Below are 19756 nucleotides of genomic sequence, written 5' to 3'. Positions count from 1 at the left end.
CTGAACCTTTAAGACACACTTCCATCACTTACTTATTTGGGATTTCCAAAGGAAACATGCCAGGATAATCTACATAAGAGCATCAGTGTCGAAGTAGACCATATTTTGCTAGTATGGGATAAAACTCATTGCACAAAGCCTACCACATATTAAATGGACTAGACTGAAAGAAACCCTGCAAGTGCAAGAGTAAAATTAGAACCTTTGCCTACCATGCTTAAGCCTCCTCTTCTACACATGCCTGAACCAGCACTGATCTTCTGAAGCATCTTTTCACTCAACTAAAAAGGAGTGAACAGCTCACTCTTCATAGTCCTCTCAGTGGTACCATAATTAAGAATATAAACCTCAGCAAAGGAGGAGGTCAAATACTTATTTCACACTTCCAGAAGCTTTCTTCTAACTACTGAACTGTTGAAGACAACAATCTTCTTGACTATGGTTGTCATGTAACTCTGTCATGTACTAAAAAAATTCCCTCAAAACAGCCTGCTGCATTTTTGTATTTCTTTTCAGTGTTCTTTAAAGTCTTTTAACCTACAGACAAGCACCACCACCAGTGCAGCTGGAACAGTTACGACTGTATTTGCTGGTAGGTACAGCTCAGGAAAGAGACCCTGAAGTCACCATTCTCTGAAACCATCAGTTTATCACATAGCAGCTGCAAAGCCAAAAAATGCTGGGAACCATCACAAAAAGGATTAGACAAACTCAGACAGCAGATCCATAATTGGATACCCTCTATTTAGAGGGATGCATCCTCTAATATCTCAAAACAATGATTCTTGATGTTAGGGGCAGAGGCTCTAGAAACTGGCCAAGCTATGCTCTCCCTGAACAGCATCTCCTGTTGCCGCAAAGACAAACTGCCAGACTAGATGGGCCTGTCTCTGAATCAGCTGGGAATTTCTCACATTCTTATGGAGCACATGGAGAAAGACCCGAGATCCCAGAACAATTAGCTTCCTTGCAATGGATGTCACAGGAAGGTCAATAAGCAAAGAAGAGATGACACCCTAGTAAGCTGACTCCTCACTGCACTAGAGACTCATGTAAAAAGATTAAAGTTACGCAACATATGAAAATACAGTACTGATACGGTCATAAAACATCAGGCCATTTGGTTCTGTATTTAATTTTTATGATGTAACCATCTACACAAAACTCAAAAGTACTACTCCTAAAATTTTCAGAAGTTTATATACATAACTTACTAGCTTATATTCTCAAACCTTTAAAGTATTTTTCCATGTGTCAGTGGAAAAAGAAATAATTCAACATCCAAAGTTCACAGAATCACAGACACTTTACAGCTGGAAGGGACCTCTAAACACCATCTAGTCCAACCACACTGCTCAAAGCAGGGTCAGCTTGAGCAGACTGACAAGGATCACGTACAGCTGGGTTTTGATTACCTTCCATAGCTGGAGAATCCACAACCTCTCTGGGCACCTTGTTCCAGGGCTTGACTGCCCTCATGGTGAAAACATTTTTTCTTACTTTCTTTCTAGTTCAGTTTGTGCCCATTGCCTCTGGCTGATTCACTGAGCCGTACTGAGAAGAGCCAGACCCCATCTTCTTGACACCCTCCCTGATGCTGGTATACACACAAAAACCTTTTTTGTTGCTCTTCATTTTCCTCACCAGATTTAACTCTGTGTGGGCTTCATCTTTCCTAACCCCATCCCTGCATGCTCAAAGAGTGTCTCTATATTCCCCCCAGGCCACTTGACCCTGCTTCCAACTCCTGTATGCTTCCTTTTTATGTTTGAGGTTTCTCAGGAACATCTTGTTCATGCAGACAGACGTCATGTCACCTTTGCTTCTTTCTCTGCTTGATGGGTTGGGCCATTCTGGTGCTTGGAGGAGGTGACCTTTCAAAAATCAAAGCTGACTGATAACACTAGAATAGAACCAGGTGTACAACCCCAGGTTAAAAATAAAAAATTAAGAGAAAAAAAAAAAAAAAAAAGTGAAACGCCTATAAGGCACTTCTAAGAAAAGAGCACTATTAAGAAGGACTAGAATTGTAACATCAGATGTTAGAAAGTCAGAACTTTTACAGCACCAGGTTGGATGCTGTTGTCTACTATTTTTCAAAAATGCCAATGAGAAACAAAGCAGAAACTTCTCAAGATGCCATTTCACTGTTCTGTGAAGTAGGATTACAGACTGTTCTCATACCAGTTTGACTGTGAGAGGATAGAGTATGTCTATCAGAACAGCCACTAATAGTTTCTCCCATATCTTCCATTTCAGACTGTGAAAATCTGTGCAGCACAATGCCCTGTGCAATCCCGTAAAAGGATCAGAAGGGAAATTACACATACCTATTAATTCATCAACCGGGCAGACTACTGAAAAGCTATCATAAACATCTGTTCCAACAGGCAGCTAAAAAGCTCAAGCCCAGAGCACAGATTCTTCCCCTTCAGTAGAGGAAGTTCCAGTTGATGAAGCACTCTTTCTCCAGCATGAGAAAGTTGCCATTTAATTAGTGCACCTTCTGAAACTGGGAATGATGCAGTCTGTATTCCTAGTCAAACTGTCTGCTGTCTCTCTGCCTTGCTCCTTTCCCCTCTGCTCTGCTGATGCTTCAGTATCAATGCCCATCTGTCAGGCAGATTCCCAGAGAGAAGTCTCACAAGGTGGCAGATCTAGTTTACCAGACACCATTGCTGAAAAGGGTCAACCCAGTTCACTGCCTGCTTGCATTAATACTGCCTTCCTTACACTGTGGTTTTGTACCTGTGTGATGCTGTGGAAAACCAGATCAACTCACTAAGCCAGCAGAAATCTAACTCATTTATTTTTTTGCATTCTTTTGGATTAGTGATAAGGATCAGCTCATTAAAAGATGTCACCCACCAAAGAATGTGGGAGTTAGGGGCAACAGCATCTTTTCTGTAGCAGCAGCTACCATATCAGCTCAAGCACCCTCTGAAAGTTGCAGTCATCTATCCTCTTTCTTCCACACATACAGCTTTGTACATAGAGCATGACCTCCCCAAACTCACCCACTAAGCTTCACTCTGTAAACTCAACCTTTATAGTAAGAGTTTTCTGCTTTGTTACCTGTATTGATTCAAGTGAATCAACTGTACATAAATTGTATCTGTTGACTACAATTTTCATTTCTTTCATTAGATAAAACAAGGAACAAATGCCTACTGACAGTTAAGTTTATAAAGTGCCCCAGAAAGGAACAGCTGCTCTCAAATTGGAAGTCTCGTACAAAATTTAGAGGAGAGGTATTATTACCAAAAATGACTCTCGGTTTATCATTTTTCATCACATCAACAAATTCTGATGACTTACATGACTCTCAGCTTCCCATAAGGGGTGAACAGGCAATGAGTAATAAATGAACAATTGAAGAGTCTACTGGGAAACAGTAAAGCATCACTAAGAAGACTTTTCAGTTAATTTTACTGTCAAAGGTACATAGTTCATCATTAGAATTCTACTAGAAGTCAAGAAGGTTCATGAAAAATTAGGCTAAAAGGCAACAAACCAGGAATACTAACAGTTGGGTATAAATTAAAGAAGTAGATCAGTCCTAAAACCAAATTTTAAAAGTACATTACGTTAAAAAAAAAAAAAGTATATAGCTATAGATAAGGATATACTAAAGAGGAAGGCTATGTGTAAGTTTACCTGAAAACAGTTAAATCCATCCATCAGGTGGATGGGGCTAATATACATTATCATCATATTATTGGAGGAGAAAACAGCACAGAATTCAGTCAAGCCAAAGGAAAATAGCAAGGATTTGGGACACTACGTTAGAGGTACAAGTGAAACAGTTTTACATTTCAAAGAAAGAGATTCAAGTATGTTCAACTACTACCCTGACTCTAAAATGGTATTGCTTTATGAATGTGTACCAGTACTTTCAATATATTCCAGTTACACTTTTCTACTTCCCAACTGCCTGGCAAGCAGGACTCTGGAACACACAAGTCACTCTCTGTGGGGTACAAGAAGCCACATGACAAGAGTCTTAGCAACCAAAAAGAGCAATTACAGGGGATTCTTGCTGTATACCTGCAGTGAAAATCAGCATGTTCAATGCCATTGTGTAGTTAAGCAGCTAATCCCTAAAAAGTCACTGCTCAGCATGTTTGAAATGAGATTTCCAGAAATTTATATTTTGGCCATGTTTTAGCAGACCTTCAGAAGTATTTTCACAGAAGATTGACAACAGGTGAATCAAAACTCTCCAGCAAAGTAGAGGCACTCCACAAAATATGTGCAAAATTTTTTTCTAAACAAAAAGAACGGATTTTCCTCTCAACCTTGACTAAGAAAAAGCAATTGTGTGTTCTACAGCTTCCCTCCTCCCTCCCCCTGAAAAAAATTAACCTAAAATAAAAAGCTAGAGATGGAATTTTCCATACAAGTACCTTACAGTTCTGTAAAGTTGCAACTAAGTGTTTTATAATCAAGAAATGCCAATCAGCTTTAATTAAAGAAGTGTTGTTCCCACATTATAGGAAACCTATTCATAACCTACAAGAACTCAAATAACAAAAAGTGAAAAAACAACCCCCCTCCCAATTTGTCTTCCAGATATCAAAACATGAGGGGAGTGGGGGGGTAGATTTCTCAACTCAACCAACTGCTGTTGTGCAGAACAAGAGTTACCTACTCCTTATTTGGTGATGCACATGAGCTGAAATGACAGGATTTGGCCCTACCAGAATGTCTCAACATCTCCAATTTCATTATTAAAATTATTTCTCAAAACTCTTTGTATTTTTTCAAAAGCTGGCCTAACAACAACTGTAGATGAAGTCTCCGCTGTACTTTTAATTCAGACACTCAGCACACAGGCGAGACCCTCAGGATAAGCTTTTCAGAAGCAGAAGGGCCAGGCGCAGTGTGAACATGGGTTCCACATTTCTGCATTTCTCAGAGCACTACTAAAGGGTTCACAGTTCCCCACTTTGAGATGTCACGAGGCTTTTTAACCAGCTACACCTACCTGCCTTTCAGGAGATCTGTGAAGAGGGAACTAGAAAAATTCAGCACTGTAGTTAGCCTGTCCTCACTGCTAAGTGGGCAGCTTCCTGCACGAGCAGTAACTAAGACCATTTTCCAACCTTCACCTCCAGCCATCAGGACTAGTTCCCACTTTTGTACCTTCAAACCTAGCTCAAAGGCTTTCCTCTGCACATGGGCATCAGGACTGTCTTAAAACTCAGGCTGAAGAGACCATGAAGGCTTGTCCCTAAAGGGCAGACATATCTTTCATCCACTGTCCTTTTCTTCAAGAACTTCATTGTTCTTCACTGTACGACTTCAACATTGAGATTGTTTTACTCATGACAAGTATATACTTGAAAAGGCCATACATATAATTCATCAGTCTTTTATTAACATATTAAAGATTTTGGAACTTCTGGAATATCATTGTACTTGACAGCTTCTAAGATGACAGAACAACCAAATAAAATCATAAAATCACAGAATACCAGGTTGGAAGGGACCTCAAGAATCATCTGGTCCAACGGTTCTTGGCAAAAGCACAGTCTAAAGTGCACGGTCTTAAAATACAGAAGTGCTTTCAGAAACAACAATAAAGAAAGAGAAGATGAGAAGAATAAGGTGCTTTCTTGTGAATACATTTTTAAGACAACAGGGTTTTACTTTAAAACACAAAAATACTGCAGCTCAGTGGTTTGCTTGGTGACTTTAAGTCAAAACACACACACTTATCAAGCCTTCCTGAATGACTAAGGGGCAAAAAAGTCTCAATATAAAATAAAATGATTTAAAGAGTCATTTAAAGAGTCTTTTCCTAAACATTCATCATCTGGAATTAAAAAAGCAGTAATTTATGTTTTTATTAAAAAGAATACATTTCTTATAAAAAGTAGAAAAAGGTATAGCACAATCTGATTTCTATTTTCAGTGAAAATCACGCTGCATCTGAAGTAGAACAAAAAAGTAACAGAGACAGATGTTCAGTTTATACATATTAATATAAAGTGTCCTATTACACTAATGAACCTATTTTTAAATGCTTTTCTCTATACCTATGGAATTACAAAACAAGCTTGAGAATATCATAACAACTTCCAGTTCCTTCATCTTCTACTAATGTATTTTAAGAACATTAAAAAAAGATTCTTGGACCCATATCAAGGTTAAAAAGAAAAAAAGTAACTTGTATGCCTACTTTTCTTTTCTGAAAGAGATATGAGATAAAGTCCTTAACCTCCTGTGGTCAGAGAGCCAGTTGAGCTACATATAATGGAGTAAATAACACAAAACCCTTCTACTTTTCATGTTTTCATTTCCAGTTACAGCTAGAATTTGGTGTTTGCTTAGACTTCACTTCAGTTATTCCTGTAGCTTCTTATTTTCATTATATGTTTTAATATCTATCATGTGGAAGAAAAAAAAATTAAGATACCTTCCCCTCCTCATTAACAAAAGGAAGTAAGGCATCTTTTTAACTAATACTGCACTGCTACTATCACTTTCTTGAAAACCTCATGACCAAGGATCATAAGTAATTACCATCAATAAAGTATATAAATATCCTCCTTAATAAGGCTGCACATGAAAAACAAGTAACTTCCTACCATACATTGACTGCAATATATATGATAGAAAACATTACACTTCCAAAGAACGGGTATTTACCTTTGTTGCAAGTTGTGACACTGAAGATGAAACTTCATCATGAAGAAACTGGTCTTTATTCTCAAAAAAAGGATAAAGATAAAAAAGGCCCATAGTCAGTTTTGGTTTGACAATTAGCGACACATTTTAGAGTATTCATAAATGCTTTTGTTCTAGTCAGCCCATCATAAAAGAAAATTGATGATATACGATCACAATGCAAAACTAAGCAAACACCAGTACTAAAATAAGAAATGTGAACAAAACTGCACTTAGACTGATGAAAAAAAATCAAACCCTTACAAAACCAAAAACCCCACACCCCAAAGAGAGATCAAGAAAACCCTTGTGTCATGATAATTTTAGTACAATTAAAATTAAAAATTTAATTTGAATCTTAATCATTTTATCTGTATTTTTTGCATTTACACTGATTTTCTCAGTATGCTCAGGCCATCCTGTTGCTATCAATGTTCTCTTCAAAACAGGACAAGTAAGATCAGTGTCAGGAGTACTTTATAGACCGAAGATAGATATAGGAAGTGGGGCACAGCGTGCAGGAATAATGTAATTTTAACTTTTTCCAGTCTGTGTTTTAATGAAAATATGTTACTTTGGTTTTGCTCTATGTATAATTCCAAATACAAACAGTCCCCAAGTACAAAACAACAGCTACCTATAATTTAAATTATTTAACTCCAATTCCAAGAAAAAACAAAATTACATCAGAATGGTTTCTGGAAAGCATCTCTGAAGTGGCAGTTTCACAGCATTCCCTGTATTCACTTTGGTCCATTTTCTGCTTATGTCAGCCACTTATTGCTTAAAAATCAAATTTATCAACTTCCTTTTCAACTAAACTAAAGGCTAAGGAGTTGATATGCTCTTTGCCTCGTAAGCTTTATTTTTGTTTTAGGGTAACTCCATGCGCACGTATCCCAAGACACACAAAACACACAGTACCCCAGCTCCTACGCATTACCAAAGACCTCCCTTCACTTTGCTAACAGCATCGGAGAGAAGTGAGAAAGTCAGCATGAGCTGTGTTAGGTATTCCTAGTCATGTGAGGGCCCAGATGCATCAGCTTCATTTTGAGAGAGAAGCTTCAAATCCCATGCATCTTTTTTTGTTGTTTTTTATAAATATTTTAAAATATATTTACTTGCCTATTCATGTTTTCATTTACATTATAGGTAATATTTTATATTATACAAGGGATAAGGATGGAATTAGGAACATTTCTAGAACCAGTATGAAGACCATCACACTGTAATTCAGTAATAACTGTATGTGCAGCAGAGTGGTTTGTAGATAGATAGCTTTACTTGTTGGGGCAGAACACAAAGTCAGGAACTCCTATTATCATCCAAAATGAGAATATTACTTCCTCTGGATCTTAAAAAGTTATTTAACTTCCGGATTTCAGTTAGCTGTCTTTAACACAGGAGGACATTATTGTAGTTGGGATACCAAAAATGACAAAGTTAAGATCTGTGCAGTACACTAAAATGAAATTCAATTATTTCCCCCCACCCCTTTTTTTTCCCCTCTTTCTTTCCTGTTAAGAGAATCATTGCCAGTGTTTTAAACAGAAATGCCACACACATACGGTTTCAGAAGTTTCCTTGTATTCTCCTCAACAATCTCAACTCTCAAACTTTTGGATGAGGTTGCAAAGCCTTCGACTTAACACCTCTGCTTGGACACAAAGTATGAGCTAGAGAATATTTCATCAGATTTGCCCAAATTTTTATCAAAAAGAAAGAAAAGTAGCAAGAACTAGAAAAGCCTCAAGGGGAAGTATGGTAAGAGGTGAAATTATCTCAGACATCCAGATCTGGCAGAGCTATCAGTTTCAACAACCAACAATACTGCCTCCAGAACAAACAAGACACTGTTAGTACCTTCCAAAGAAATAACACATCTGATTTTAATTCTTCCAGCTCTCCAAATACCTTAAGAAAGATAATAAAAATACGAAAACAGGCTTCATGCTCTACTACAGAGAAGAGAAAAGATGGAAGTGTGAAGGCGTGCAGCTTCTAGCAAGCCAGAATACAAGGAAGCAAGAGCGCAAAGCAACTTTCACAGTGCAAGCTTTTAGGGGAAAACCGAGATGCAATGAGCACCTCATGTGGCTAGGGAGTCAGTGTAACAAAACGTGAATACCATTGTTGATAGAAGATGTTATTCACAATAAATAGTAGACAAAAGGGGTATTTGCTTCTTCAAAAGCATGACAGCTAGGGCTGTGCTTCTGTATTAATACAGTGCTACTGCTCACGGACACAGGAGGTGCTACCTCATAAGGAATGAGACAGTACTGTCCAGTAACTATGCTCATGCAGCAGAGGCTGATTGTAAGAAGGCAACACAAAGTTAAAAGATACAACATGCAAAGCTTAAAAGATACAAAACCCTAAAGAAAGCAACTGGTGAAAATCCAATACCTAAAATACATTTTTGGGGGTGAACGACCTATCAAAAATCCATAGTATCCTTTTAAGATACACTGCCTGAGAAAAGGAGACTTGGACACCTGTGGTGTGCTTATGATGTCCATCCATACATCCCACATGCTCACAGAAACTCTTGACTGAAAACAGCCAGTAGGTTTGAATTCAGCAGCCTCAAAGAGACTAGATTTTTGAAATGTTTTGAGGAACATCCATTGCTAGGAAAAGCAGAGAGAAGCACACTTACGCCCCACGGCAGGAAGGGAGCACGGAGGAGCACGTGTCGGGGTTCAGAGCCAGCCATGGCCCACATTGCAGGGAGGGACCTGTGCACTGTGCGGGAGGGATGGGTTGTGTATTATTTAAAACAAAACAAAACAAAAAAGACAGGTGGAAAGGGGCCAGTGCCACCACTGGGAAGAGCTGTGCAGAAAAGACAAGAGGTCATATACAACCCTTCTTCACTTGTTACCCAGAGAAAAGTTTGTGGTTTCCAGTGATACATGTCAGTACACCCTCTTCTGATACATATTGTCTATTTTTGCTACTGTTCAGAGATCAGGGAGCCTACGACTTGGTTTTTCAAATTTTCTTTAGGGGACAATCTACTGTACAGCTACATGTAAAAAGCGAAGATGAGCTTTCTTTATCATGCTGTGTACACACGCTGACACTGAATACTTACAAATTATTTCAGTGTATTTTAATCTGGGCAGTTTACAGGTACAACAATTCATTTTTTTACTTCCATTTAAAAGAAAAATGTGGACCATAGTACAGTATTTAGTAACTAATAGGTGACTTAATGCTAACACTAGTGGGAAATGCTGATCAGCAATTTGAATAGCTTTCCAGTTCTGGCAGGGGGAGGTTGGTATGCGCAGTGTGTTTTCGTAAGGAAACAAGTGCCCTTTTGTTGGACATACTGCAAACCATAAGGTACTCAAGGGATTAATTCAACTATCACACAAACCTTTTTGTACAGAGATCAAAATTGTAATCTACTTCCCTCAGCTTCCTTTGTGGTAAAGTAATTAATTAGTGTCTTTAGATCATTCACTTTCATAATTCAGGCCAAGATGAGGAATGCTGGACATCAAAGAGTTAAGGCAAATAATAGCATCATCTCGCTCTCCATGCCCTTCTTTTGCTCTAGTACATAAAATGGTATATTATCGATTTTCTCTACCGGATTGTGGAACCTTCCTATCGTACACACTAGCTGTCAAAGCCAAGCACATGTAAGAGTAAACAAGCTATTACTAAAAGAGTAGGTCCTTTTGGTGCAAATTCTCACCCTTCTATTGACCTATTACATCCCCTCTGCCTATCATCACATATCTTCAAGGACTGAGCTTAATTTGAAGTCTAGGTTATCAGGCATGTAAATGCAAATTAAGATTTTGAACCACAAATGTATAACTTCAGTGGAAAAAATCCCCAAACAAACACCACCTCAAGAGATACACTTCAGGGTAGAATTTAACACAATTTCCAGCATTCCACAAACCCCACCAAATCATTTAGTGATAGGAGAGGGAAAGGTTAAAAAAAAAAAAAAAAAAAAAATCAAAAAAAAAAAAAAAAAACACTCAGGAAATCACAAACCTCAAAGTTAACCTCTGAAGTTGGAAAGATTCCCAAAACACTGATTACAAACCAAACAGTTGAACAACTTTATATACACAGCCTGACCAGAAACAGCACAGATTCGGAAGAGGAGATCACACTGCCAGATCACCATCTTAAAATACAGCTAACAAAATAAAGCGTTTTCCTGGGTTGGAGTAGAATCTTGCTATAACATCAAATGAAACAAACAATACTAAAGCAGATTATTAATCCAAAAGTCACTCTGCTTATTAATTTTAGAACTGAATCAAAAACAATGCAAAATGCACTCAAACATGGGTAAGAAGAAAGCAGCAGATCAGTGGTACTGGGCCTCATTTTCTTTGCTGCACCTACAATATACACCTGGAAAAATTCAATGTGTGGATATATGCTTTCTGAGTCAGGAAATTGAGGCAACAGTGTTCAGATGTAAATGGACACTGGAACAACTATGCTATTTTCAACATAATCTTTTAAAACAGCTGAAAAATAAAGCTAACTGTACCTGAACACTCACACGAAACTGAACATGCCCTTTGAGGAAAAACAAGGTTTGCAATTTTAACAAATAAAGGATGCATTACTCAGTCCTACATAGCTTTCTTCTGGGACACGAGGCTATGTGTTCAGCAGACATAACTCCCATGCGGAACTGTGAATTGCCTCTGCTCCTTTTTGGCAGAGGTAGCCTAGATTGAGATTAAGATCATTTCATTAGTCTTGTCCATATTTCATCGATTGCTGGATCTCAGTCTTCCATTCGTATGTCCCTAAAGCAAGTGAGGAAACCAACCTAGCCATCTGGGCAGGTGGTGTAAATTGAAAATTTCCTATTAATATCACCAATGAAAAATATTAACCTAGGCATTCCTGAAGTCTGTTCAGGCTCCAGAGTAATTCAGTATTTTAAACTCATTTTTCTCTTCTATAAAAAATGCTTTTCCACTCCAGAGTGCTCACTACACTGAGAAACAACTGTATTATGACAATATACCATTTTAGATGCCACTGCAACTCAACAGTGACAGTGACTCCTGTCCCACAAGTTTCTTCTGACAGTTTTTGGCAAAACTGAAAAGACTGTCCATAAAGGAAAGGAAAATGTAAAAATCTAAGTATGTTAAAGAATTATACTTTCATCCCAGGATATATTTAGTAGACAACACTAATCTTGAAACATTCTCCTAAAATATAATCCATCAGACCATTTCTAGAACTTATTTCACTCCACTGACTTTAAAAAGTCCAGATGACTATTTCGGATACAGCAGACAACCCATCCAATGTATTTAACAACGCTTCCATCTTCTAGGCCCCAGTCTTTCATAACTACCTATTATTCACCAGACCAACTGGAAGATGAAAAACAATTTTCCTATGCTTTCACCTTTCAAAATATTATTAATACTGAATAAATTAAGATGATGCTCTTTCCTTCAGCATCCACAGCTGTCAAGAACTTGTTTAGCGTTTTCACAAACTATGTTTCATTCAACCACTTCAGTTACTGCTTCACATTCCTTTGTATTTCAAAATAGAATATCTAAATTATTTCCATATTTTTACTGTCAATTGATATAAATGGCCAAATTAACTGGAGAAGATTAATTTCAAAATTTAAGTATTTATATAAGAATACTTTTGTAGTCCTGTATTTTCTTGGCATTACAAAGAGAAACATCAGACCACCAGATTCCTATGCTCTCTGTTTTTACATCAATATGCAAGGTTATTCTATTAATTGTTCACATTATTGTGCATCTCTGTAGTAAGTGGTTACAGACTTTGCTTCTCTGAAATATTTCTGGAAGAATGTTATTAAAAATATTTCTAAGGTGTTTAATCTTTAAAGTTCAGCTCATGAAGAATTTAGTTTTGCCCAATTTATAATATTTCAAATACGCTTAAAGAAATGGAAACAACTATATTAAGATCAAAATACCATCAGTGTCAAAGCTGAAACAAAGAAGGTCAAATAATCAATTCTACTTCAATTGCTGCAACAATTCAAATATACTGGTGAAGTTTTCAATTTTGATAAAATTTCTGACTGAAAATCTGTCAATTATTTTTAACAACTTAACCATATTATAAGTTCATATTTGCCTTTTTCTGATCCGGAAAACAAATCAACGGATGCTAATTCAAAAGACAGGAGCTGACATATAATTTTTATTCATTCATGGTGTTTGCAAACAAATTACGTATCTTTAAAAAAAAAAAGCTCTTGCATGAGTAATGGCAATATTCTCATAGTATAGTTTCCGTAAAACAGGTTGAACACATTATTTTGGGTTATAGTGTTCATCAGCAAACGCACTGCTTCCTTCTGACATGCAGCTTTTATCAGCACTTGCAGTGTTCACACAGACCCCTCCTGGAGCTCCTCACAAAGAACCTGCAGTGAAACTTGTTGGAAACGTACCTCTGATGATGACAGAACTGAAAGACGGTCTACCTCATAAAGTGTTCAGTAACTTCTAATAACTCCACTTACGTGATGTCTGTCCTCATGCAATCTATCAAATAGTTTATATAAAAGCGAGGAAAAAAAAAATATAGACCTATTTTTCCAGTAAAGAATTAAATAGATTAAAACAAATAATTGTTTCTGGAAAAACAACGTATTTCAGTTTGTATATTAATGGCACTAAGGCCAGCACTGCTAGTAGAGTATGGCTCCAGAAACCTTGCAAAACCCCATGAAGATACAACAGATAGCTTCGGGAAAGCGGATCTCAAGCAGTGACGTGGTGGAGAAGGGGTGTGGGTTTGTAAATCAGTGAAAGGGGATAATTCTGTATTAGGCTGGAGAGAAGAAAGACAGAAGAGACTGCTGGCAAACTGAGGCAATCAGGGCCGATAAAGCAGAACTGGCTTGAGGAAAGATACAAGTGATAAAAATGACAAATGGGGGAGAGGAAGGGGATGTACTAAGAAAAACCTTGAAAGCAAGGACAGAGGTTTGAATGTAAATGTCCTGAAACAAAGGAGGCCAGCTGAAGAAAGGGAAACCAAGGATGAGGAAGACTTAAACTTTATGCCATAAGCAACAACATTAATATCAGCAGTGGGATTTGCAGGGACTAGGGGATGGGGAAACAGAGTAGATATTAGAAGCTGCAGAGGAAGTAATCATCATCAGGGTGGGAAGTGAGGGTCTGCATAAGAATTTCATCTGTCTAGACAGAAAGAAAAATAACAATAATTGGAAAAAAAAAAAAAAAAGGCAGACCTGGACTTTATAGAGAAAACAGCAGTAAAGTATTGGACACAAATTCTCTTTCGCACAATAGATAAAGGCCACTGACAACCTTCAGCTTATAGGCTTGGCTAAAAGTAAAAGACAGATACTGATGATGTAGGATACAGTAGGAGACCAACCAGACAATATCTGCTTTGCAGGACTTCTAACAGTCAGAATAAACCAACAGAGATCGGGTAAGAGGTGAGAAGCAGATCTGATCCGGGTCAACTGTGTAAAGACGACAGTATAAATCAGAACATGAAGCACCTCAGAAATGAAAGGGATTAAAAAAAGAGAAAGTCTAAAGCCCCAAAAAATACCATCAGCTCCGCAGAGCTCCAGGAAGACTGTGAGAAAGAAACAGGACCCACTCAAGAAGCTGCCGAAAGATGAATGTGACAAGAAGGAGGAAAAGCAAGACAGGCAGGCCAAGGAAGGGCTCGGGAAAGTCTTTGCTGTCAGTCCCACAATCTAATATTCAAGAATGATGACAGAATACAGGTGATGGATTTGAGCCAGGGAAATGTCACTGAAATGTCACAAGAACAACTCTGATGAAAGGAAAAAAACAGGCTAGCAAAGAGGAGAAGGCATGAAGGAATTCTAAGAGTACTGCAGGCAAAGCCTGAGACATACTGAATTGGTCAGAAAGTGAAGGAAAGGCATTAGCTGGATTAACACTGACTGCTTTATTTTTTTAATTAAAAAATACCCTTATTCAACCTATTAGTAGAACACAAGAAACGCTGCTCAGCTCCCACCCATTCCTGCAGGGCCTGTCTGAGTTCTACTCATTCCAAGATGAAAGCCAGTATTAAAATTGTACCAGACTTAAACATCTTCATTAAAATAGATAACTAAAATTCTGTATAGCCAACTTTAAAAGATTCAGTGAGCAAGTCTAAACAAAATTCATCATAAAACATGTTTTTGCACATATTCTCTTTGAACATAACAAAAAAAAATGGGGTAAACGGATTAAGGCTAAGGATCTAAAATATTTTTACATGAAAGATAAAGTTGCAGAAGATAATATAGGTCAGACTGACACTCATCCACCAACCAAATATATAGCTGTATTTTAAAGTTGAGCGCCATTTTACGTCAGTTACATGTGATATCAACACTGCATTGACATCTCTGAGGACTGATTAGATGATAGAAGGATTGAAACAAGGAGAACTTTGCACAGCTGCCAAAACATTGCCTTCCAGAAGTCAAAACCCAACATTTTTGCCTTTCTAAAAATGTAACTACAGTTTGAAACATAATGACTATATTACAGGCTGAATGCAAGTTTGGCATGCATCACTGTACATTTCTAGCATATTTTGTGAGACACATACCAAAAGCACATTAATTTCATTTTATACATGTATGCTATTTATGTGTGTCAAGTTGCCTTCATGTATTAATTGTAACTTTAGCCAATAAAGCACCTTCATTGCATATATTAAAAACAGTTATGCTTCAAAGCATAAATTAACTTCTAAGATTCAGTCTGAAACTGTCTGGTCTAAAAAAAATATACAATAATGCACACATTTATTTATACAAGTACTGTTTCAAAATTTACTTGTCTTTCTTATCTCAGGAAACACCTTACTATTTTAAATAAGTGTTAACAATTCAAAGTACTTGAATGTATGCAGAAACTTCTGCTAAAAAGTGGCCAGAGGCTGACAATTCCCTCCCATTGCAATTTTCATGTTCTAAAATTTGTTTTTGTTCTCCCCTGGAACAAAATCAAACCATTCTGTATTCCACAAAACCAGAACTGTCAAAACTTCTCTTTTTAGATCAAACTAAGTTTTTGTATTTAAGAACTATGAAACTACAAATTCAAATGCCTGATTGTTTAAGCCAAGCTCAGGCTTCCATATCTAAATAGGAAGGTTAAATTTTCTGTAGAGTAACAAAAGTTTTATGTTTTGTTTTGAGGTTTTTTTTAACTTATAGTAACCTAATTCTTTGTTGCTGTCTGCTACTGCAATGTCCTAATTATTAGGTTGCCCAGTGAGAACTCCCTCACTAACTTTTCTCAGCTTTGAAGAAACAACATATAGCACCAACATTTCATTACACTGAACACTTTCAACCTGGTCGGTTTTAATGACACAGATGTGACTACCAATTTATTTCCCTTGAAATAAAAAGTTTCAGCATTATTTATAGCATGAATTGTAGAAGCTTAAGTATTTTCCTCCCACTTGCCCATTAAAAATGAAAATAAAGACAAGAAGACAGTTGGGGAAAGCAACATATCATAAATCAAAGTCAGAATGGGATGACTACAGTTCACCTTCTCTTTTACCAAATGACATATCAGAAAAGAAGGAAATGAAATCTAACAGTAAACTTCTGCATGAAGTCTAATGCTGGGCTTTCTTCATTTACTAAAAAGCACTCAAACAAATGATTTGGATTTTGGCCCTCAAGACAGGGAATTAGGGAAGTCCTGGATTGTCTTCTTGTTGATGAGGTATTCCTTTATTCACAGTTTAAGCAGGCTGTACCGTGAAAACTTAAACAGCGTAGAGGTTGAGGAAGACCAGGACTTTCTCATGCACTGCTAAGGTACCAAGAGGACTGGCCCCATAACTCCTCCAGGCTCTGGAGCGGCTACTGTCCTCAAAAGTCAGGGGTTTGGGTGATGCAGGTCAGAACAGAGAAGCAGCAAAGTGCAGGTCATTACCAAATCCCCCTGCATTTTATTGCATTTCACTCCCTTGCAATCGTATTATTGGGAGCAAAACCAGGTTCTTATGATACATCAAAAACATCAAAGACTAAAAGCAAGGCCCTTGAACCATATCAGCTATAACAACCTGAACAAGCATGTTCTGTTACCTCACACTTTCTCCTTGACACCTAAGCCATGTTCTACACATACCGTACCTATAGAGGCTGCCTTTGATAGATCATGAGAATTACAATGTTAACCAGTGCTAATCATCGTTTTCCATACAGTCTATCCCTCCTTAAAGTGTACATAAACTCTAAAATAACTACATTTAAATGTTTGGGGGGAGGTGGGGTTTTTTCCCCCCAGTTGTCAAATCTTCTTGATTTTAAGGGGCAAAACAACTAGTAGCTTGTGGTCTTCACCCCAGTTTCTGTGCCAAGCTACACTACAGCCTTGCTAACTTTTCTGAATCCTTTATCTTCAAGAATTTTTCAATTAGTGCCTTTATTTTTCCCCTGCCACCTCCAATGCCAAAAAAGCATCTTTTATTCCAGTGCCATTGGTAATAGACACTGTGGGAATTGGAAAGGATTTTTCTTTAAAAATTATGAAAATGGCAAACCATTTGCACCAGAAATCACCATCTTCAACTTGAGACCATTAATGGAACAGAAGCCCAGGACAGTAAAGCCAATCGAAGAGGACAAAAAGAAAAACCAAATAAACAAACATATAAACCCCCAACCTCTATTGCTGAAGTACAGGATTGGGAGAATTGTTAAGACAGAAGTCTGAAGAATCATCTACTGACTGGGAGGCTAAGGTCAGGAGCCTCAGAGGGGGTTTGGAGCATTTGTGGTAGAGAAGAAAAGCTGTGAATAGTCAGTGAGATTTACTGGAAGCTTTCGGTGACCTTTGGTGTTCAAGGAGGGTTTCTGGAGCTAAGCAAGTCTAGGAGGGCTGTGGATAGTACAAGCCAGCAGTTTAGTGAAAACAGTGGAAGCTTCCGAGCACCTGAGGATAGGAACTGTAGGAGGGAGATGTTATGAGAGGTTGTGGGAAATACTTCAGGTCGATTCCAACCCCACAGTCCCCCCTCATCCCTTGAAGATAGTCTCCAAAATAAGTATATGATCTTCCTCTCCCACAGGAGAAGATCCTATTCATCCATATGAATCTCCACAGCTGCTGTCAAACAAGTAGCAAGAGCTTAGGTCTCTTCCGTTCACTGAGCAGGGTAAAGAACAAGGCAAGGCTGAACTGGGGAGCAGACTGGTGATTTTGGCTACTGGAAGATGGAGGGAATAACTACTACATTTGGGAGAGGCTGCTTTTCAGCAGCAGCCACACATGTTGGCAATCGGAAACTCAAGCAGAAGGTAGATTATGCAGATACATTCCAGCCCTTCCAGCAAGGTAGGCAAGACAGCCATAGGGCAGGAAGTTGGGTGGGTTTTTGTACCTTCTTTTGAATACAAACCTCATCAGTTTGCAGCCCTGGGCAACTGCTTGCTTTGGATATGCAGGTCTCCTGCAACCTCTCCTATAACATCTCAAGATACTCCGTGGCCACAACAGATCAGTTCAGCAACGAAGCAGTAACAGGCTTCTGAGCTGGACTGATGCCTAATTGTTATCAAGTTTTTGAAAGCAAGTCAACAAAGATTCTTTTAGTTGTTTTGCCTGATGCTCAACCGATACCCTTCCTTTCAGGTTGTGTTTGTTAGGCGACCAGTACTTTGGAAAGGTCGCTGTAGGTATTTAACTCATCATTTAACAACGAAAGCTTCTAAGATTGCAGCTATTTAACAACAGTCGACTACCATTATCGAAACTATAGAATAAGCAATCCTGCCAAAACGTCAATGCTTTACACAAACGTGCACACATCCGCAAATTAATATTATGTTCTTACAAATCACTGCTTAATGAGCTGTGCTTAACAGATGGGTTGCAGTGACCCCGGCCCAGGGCTGGGAGGGAAAGTGCCCCGCGATATGAAGCCGCCGGAATGAAGGACAGCAAGTCCCAACAATGCCGGAGGCCGGCTGCTGGGAGAAAACAGGGGAGGGCAGACCAGTCAGCACCCCAAAAAAAAACGGGCGACACTTGCACGCCCCGCGCAAACACCCTCTCCCCCGACCACGGCGAGCCCGCCGGCACATCCAGGGGCGAGGAAAGTGATTACTCATGCCGCCGGAGAGGAGGGGAGCGGGAGCAGGGCGCTGGGCCGAGCCTCGGGACCCCTCCCCGGGCCCCGCGCTCCTACCTGGGGGGCCGCGAAGGCGGCGGCGGCGCAGGCGGCGGCCGGCGGCGGGCCGCGGGGACGCGTCTCCTCCTCCTCGGGCGAGTCGTCCAGCAGAACTTTGCTGCTCTTGTTGAGCTTCCACATGGCGGGCGCGGGGGTGGCAGCTCCCGCCTCTCTTCGTCCCGGCAGCCAGAGGGGCCGAGGCGGGAGCGGGAGCTGCCTCCGCAGCCCCGGCCGGGGCGGCTGGGCTGGGCTGGGCTGGGCAGGGCAGGGCAGGGCAGGGCAGGGCAGGGCTGTCACCCCGCCGGGCGCTCCCGGGGCGGGAGGGAGGAGCGCAGCCCGGCGGTGGCGGGAGCCCGCCCCCCGCGGCAGCCGCGCCGCGCCGCGCCGCGCCCGCCGGCCTGCTGGTGGCCCCGGCCCCGCCCGGCGGCTGAGGGAGCCGGGTGCGGGGAGGGGAGGGCCCGGCCCGCGACGGCGGCGAGGCGGGCGCGGCGTGGGGACGACACCTTCCCCGCTCTGCGGCTCCTCACCTGCCGCCGCTTCCCGCCGCCGCCCGCAGCCGCCGCGCCGCCGCTGCCATGTTTGCGGGGGCGGGGGCACGGAGCAGCGGCGGCGGGGGGGGGGGGGGGGGGTTGTTCCCGTCACCACGGCAACCGGCTCTGACAGCGGCGGCCGCCCGGCCGGGCCCTCAGGCGGGGGTCGGCCCTCCCGCACGGCCGCCGGGCAGCGCCCACGGCTTCGCCCCGCGGGGCGAAAAACCCCCCACAGCGTCCTCGCAAGGGCGCACCCAGGTCCCTCGGAAGAGCGGCCGGCGGGTGCTGCGGAGGGTGCGGGTGGCGCTGACCAAAGCAGCGGTGACCCTAAAATGTCC

The 19756-nt window shown here is 40.3% G+C and overlaps 1 protein-coding gene across 2 annotated transcripts in view; it reads right to left on the bottom strand.

Moving 5' to 3' along the window:
* Window positions 1-19227, bottom strand: part of LOC104366885 (testis development related protein) — a 28902-nt gene extending 9675 nt beyond the window's left edge. Inside the window, exons 1-2 of one of the 2 annotated variants that reach the window (XM_033009898.2) lie at window positions 18907-19227; window positions 6655-6714 (exon numbers count right to left, since the gene is read on the bottom strand). In XM_033009898.2, the coding sequence (XP_032865789.1) occupies window positions 6655-6714; window positions 18907-19029 (183 nt within the window). In that variant the 5' untranslated portion in view covers window positions 19030-19227. The remainder of the gene's footprint in view (window positions 1-6654; window positions 6715-18906) is intronic. The other variant, XM_033009899.2, reaches the window with a different exon arrangement.
* Between the last annotated feature and the right edge of the window lie 529 nt (window positions 19228-19756).

The sequence above is a fragment of the Tyto alba genome, unplaced genomic scaffold (genome assembly GCF_018691265.1).
Source record: "Tyto alba isolate M040663 unplaced genomic scaffold, T.alba_DEE_v4.0 Super-Scaffold_40, whole genome shotgun sequence".
Taxonomy (NCBI): domain Eukaryota; kingdom Metazoa; phylum Chordata; class Aves; order Strigiformes; family Tytonidae; genus Tyto; species Tyto alba.
Note: the sequence above shows the minus strand (reverse complement) of the source record. Positions and strands in the feature narration are given on the sequence as shown.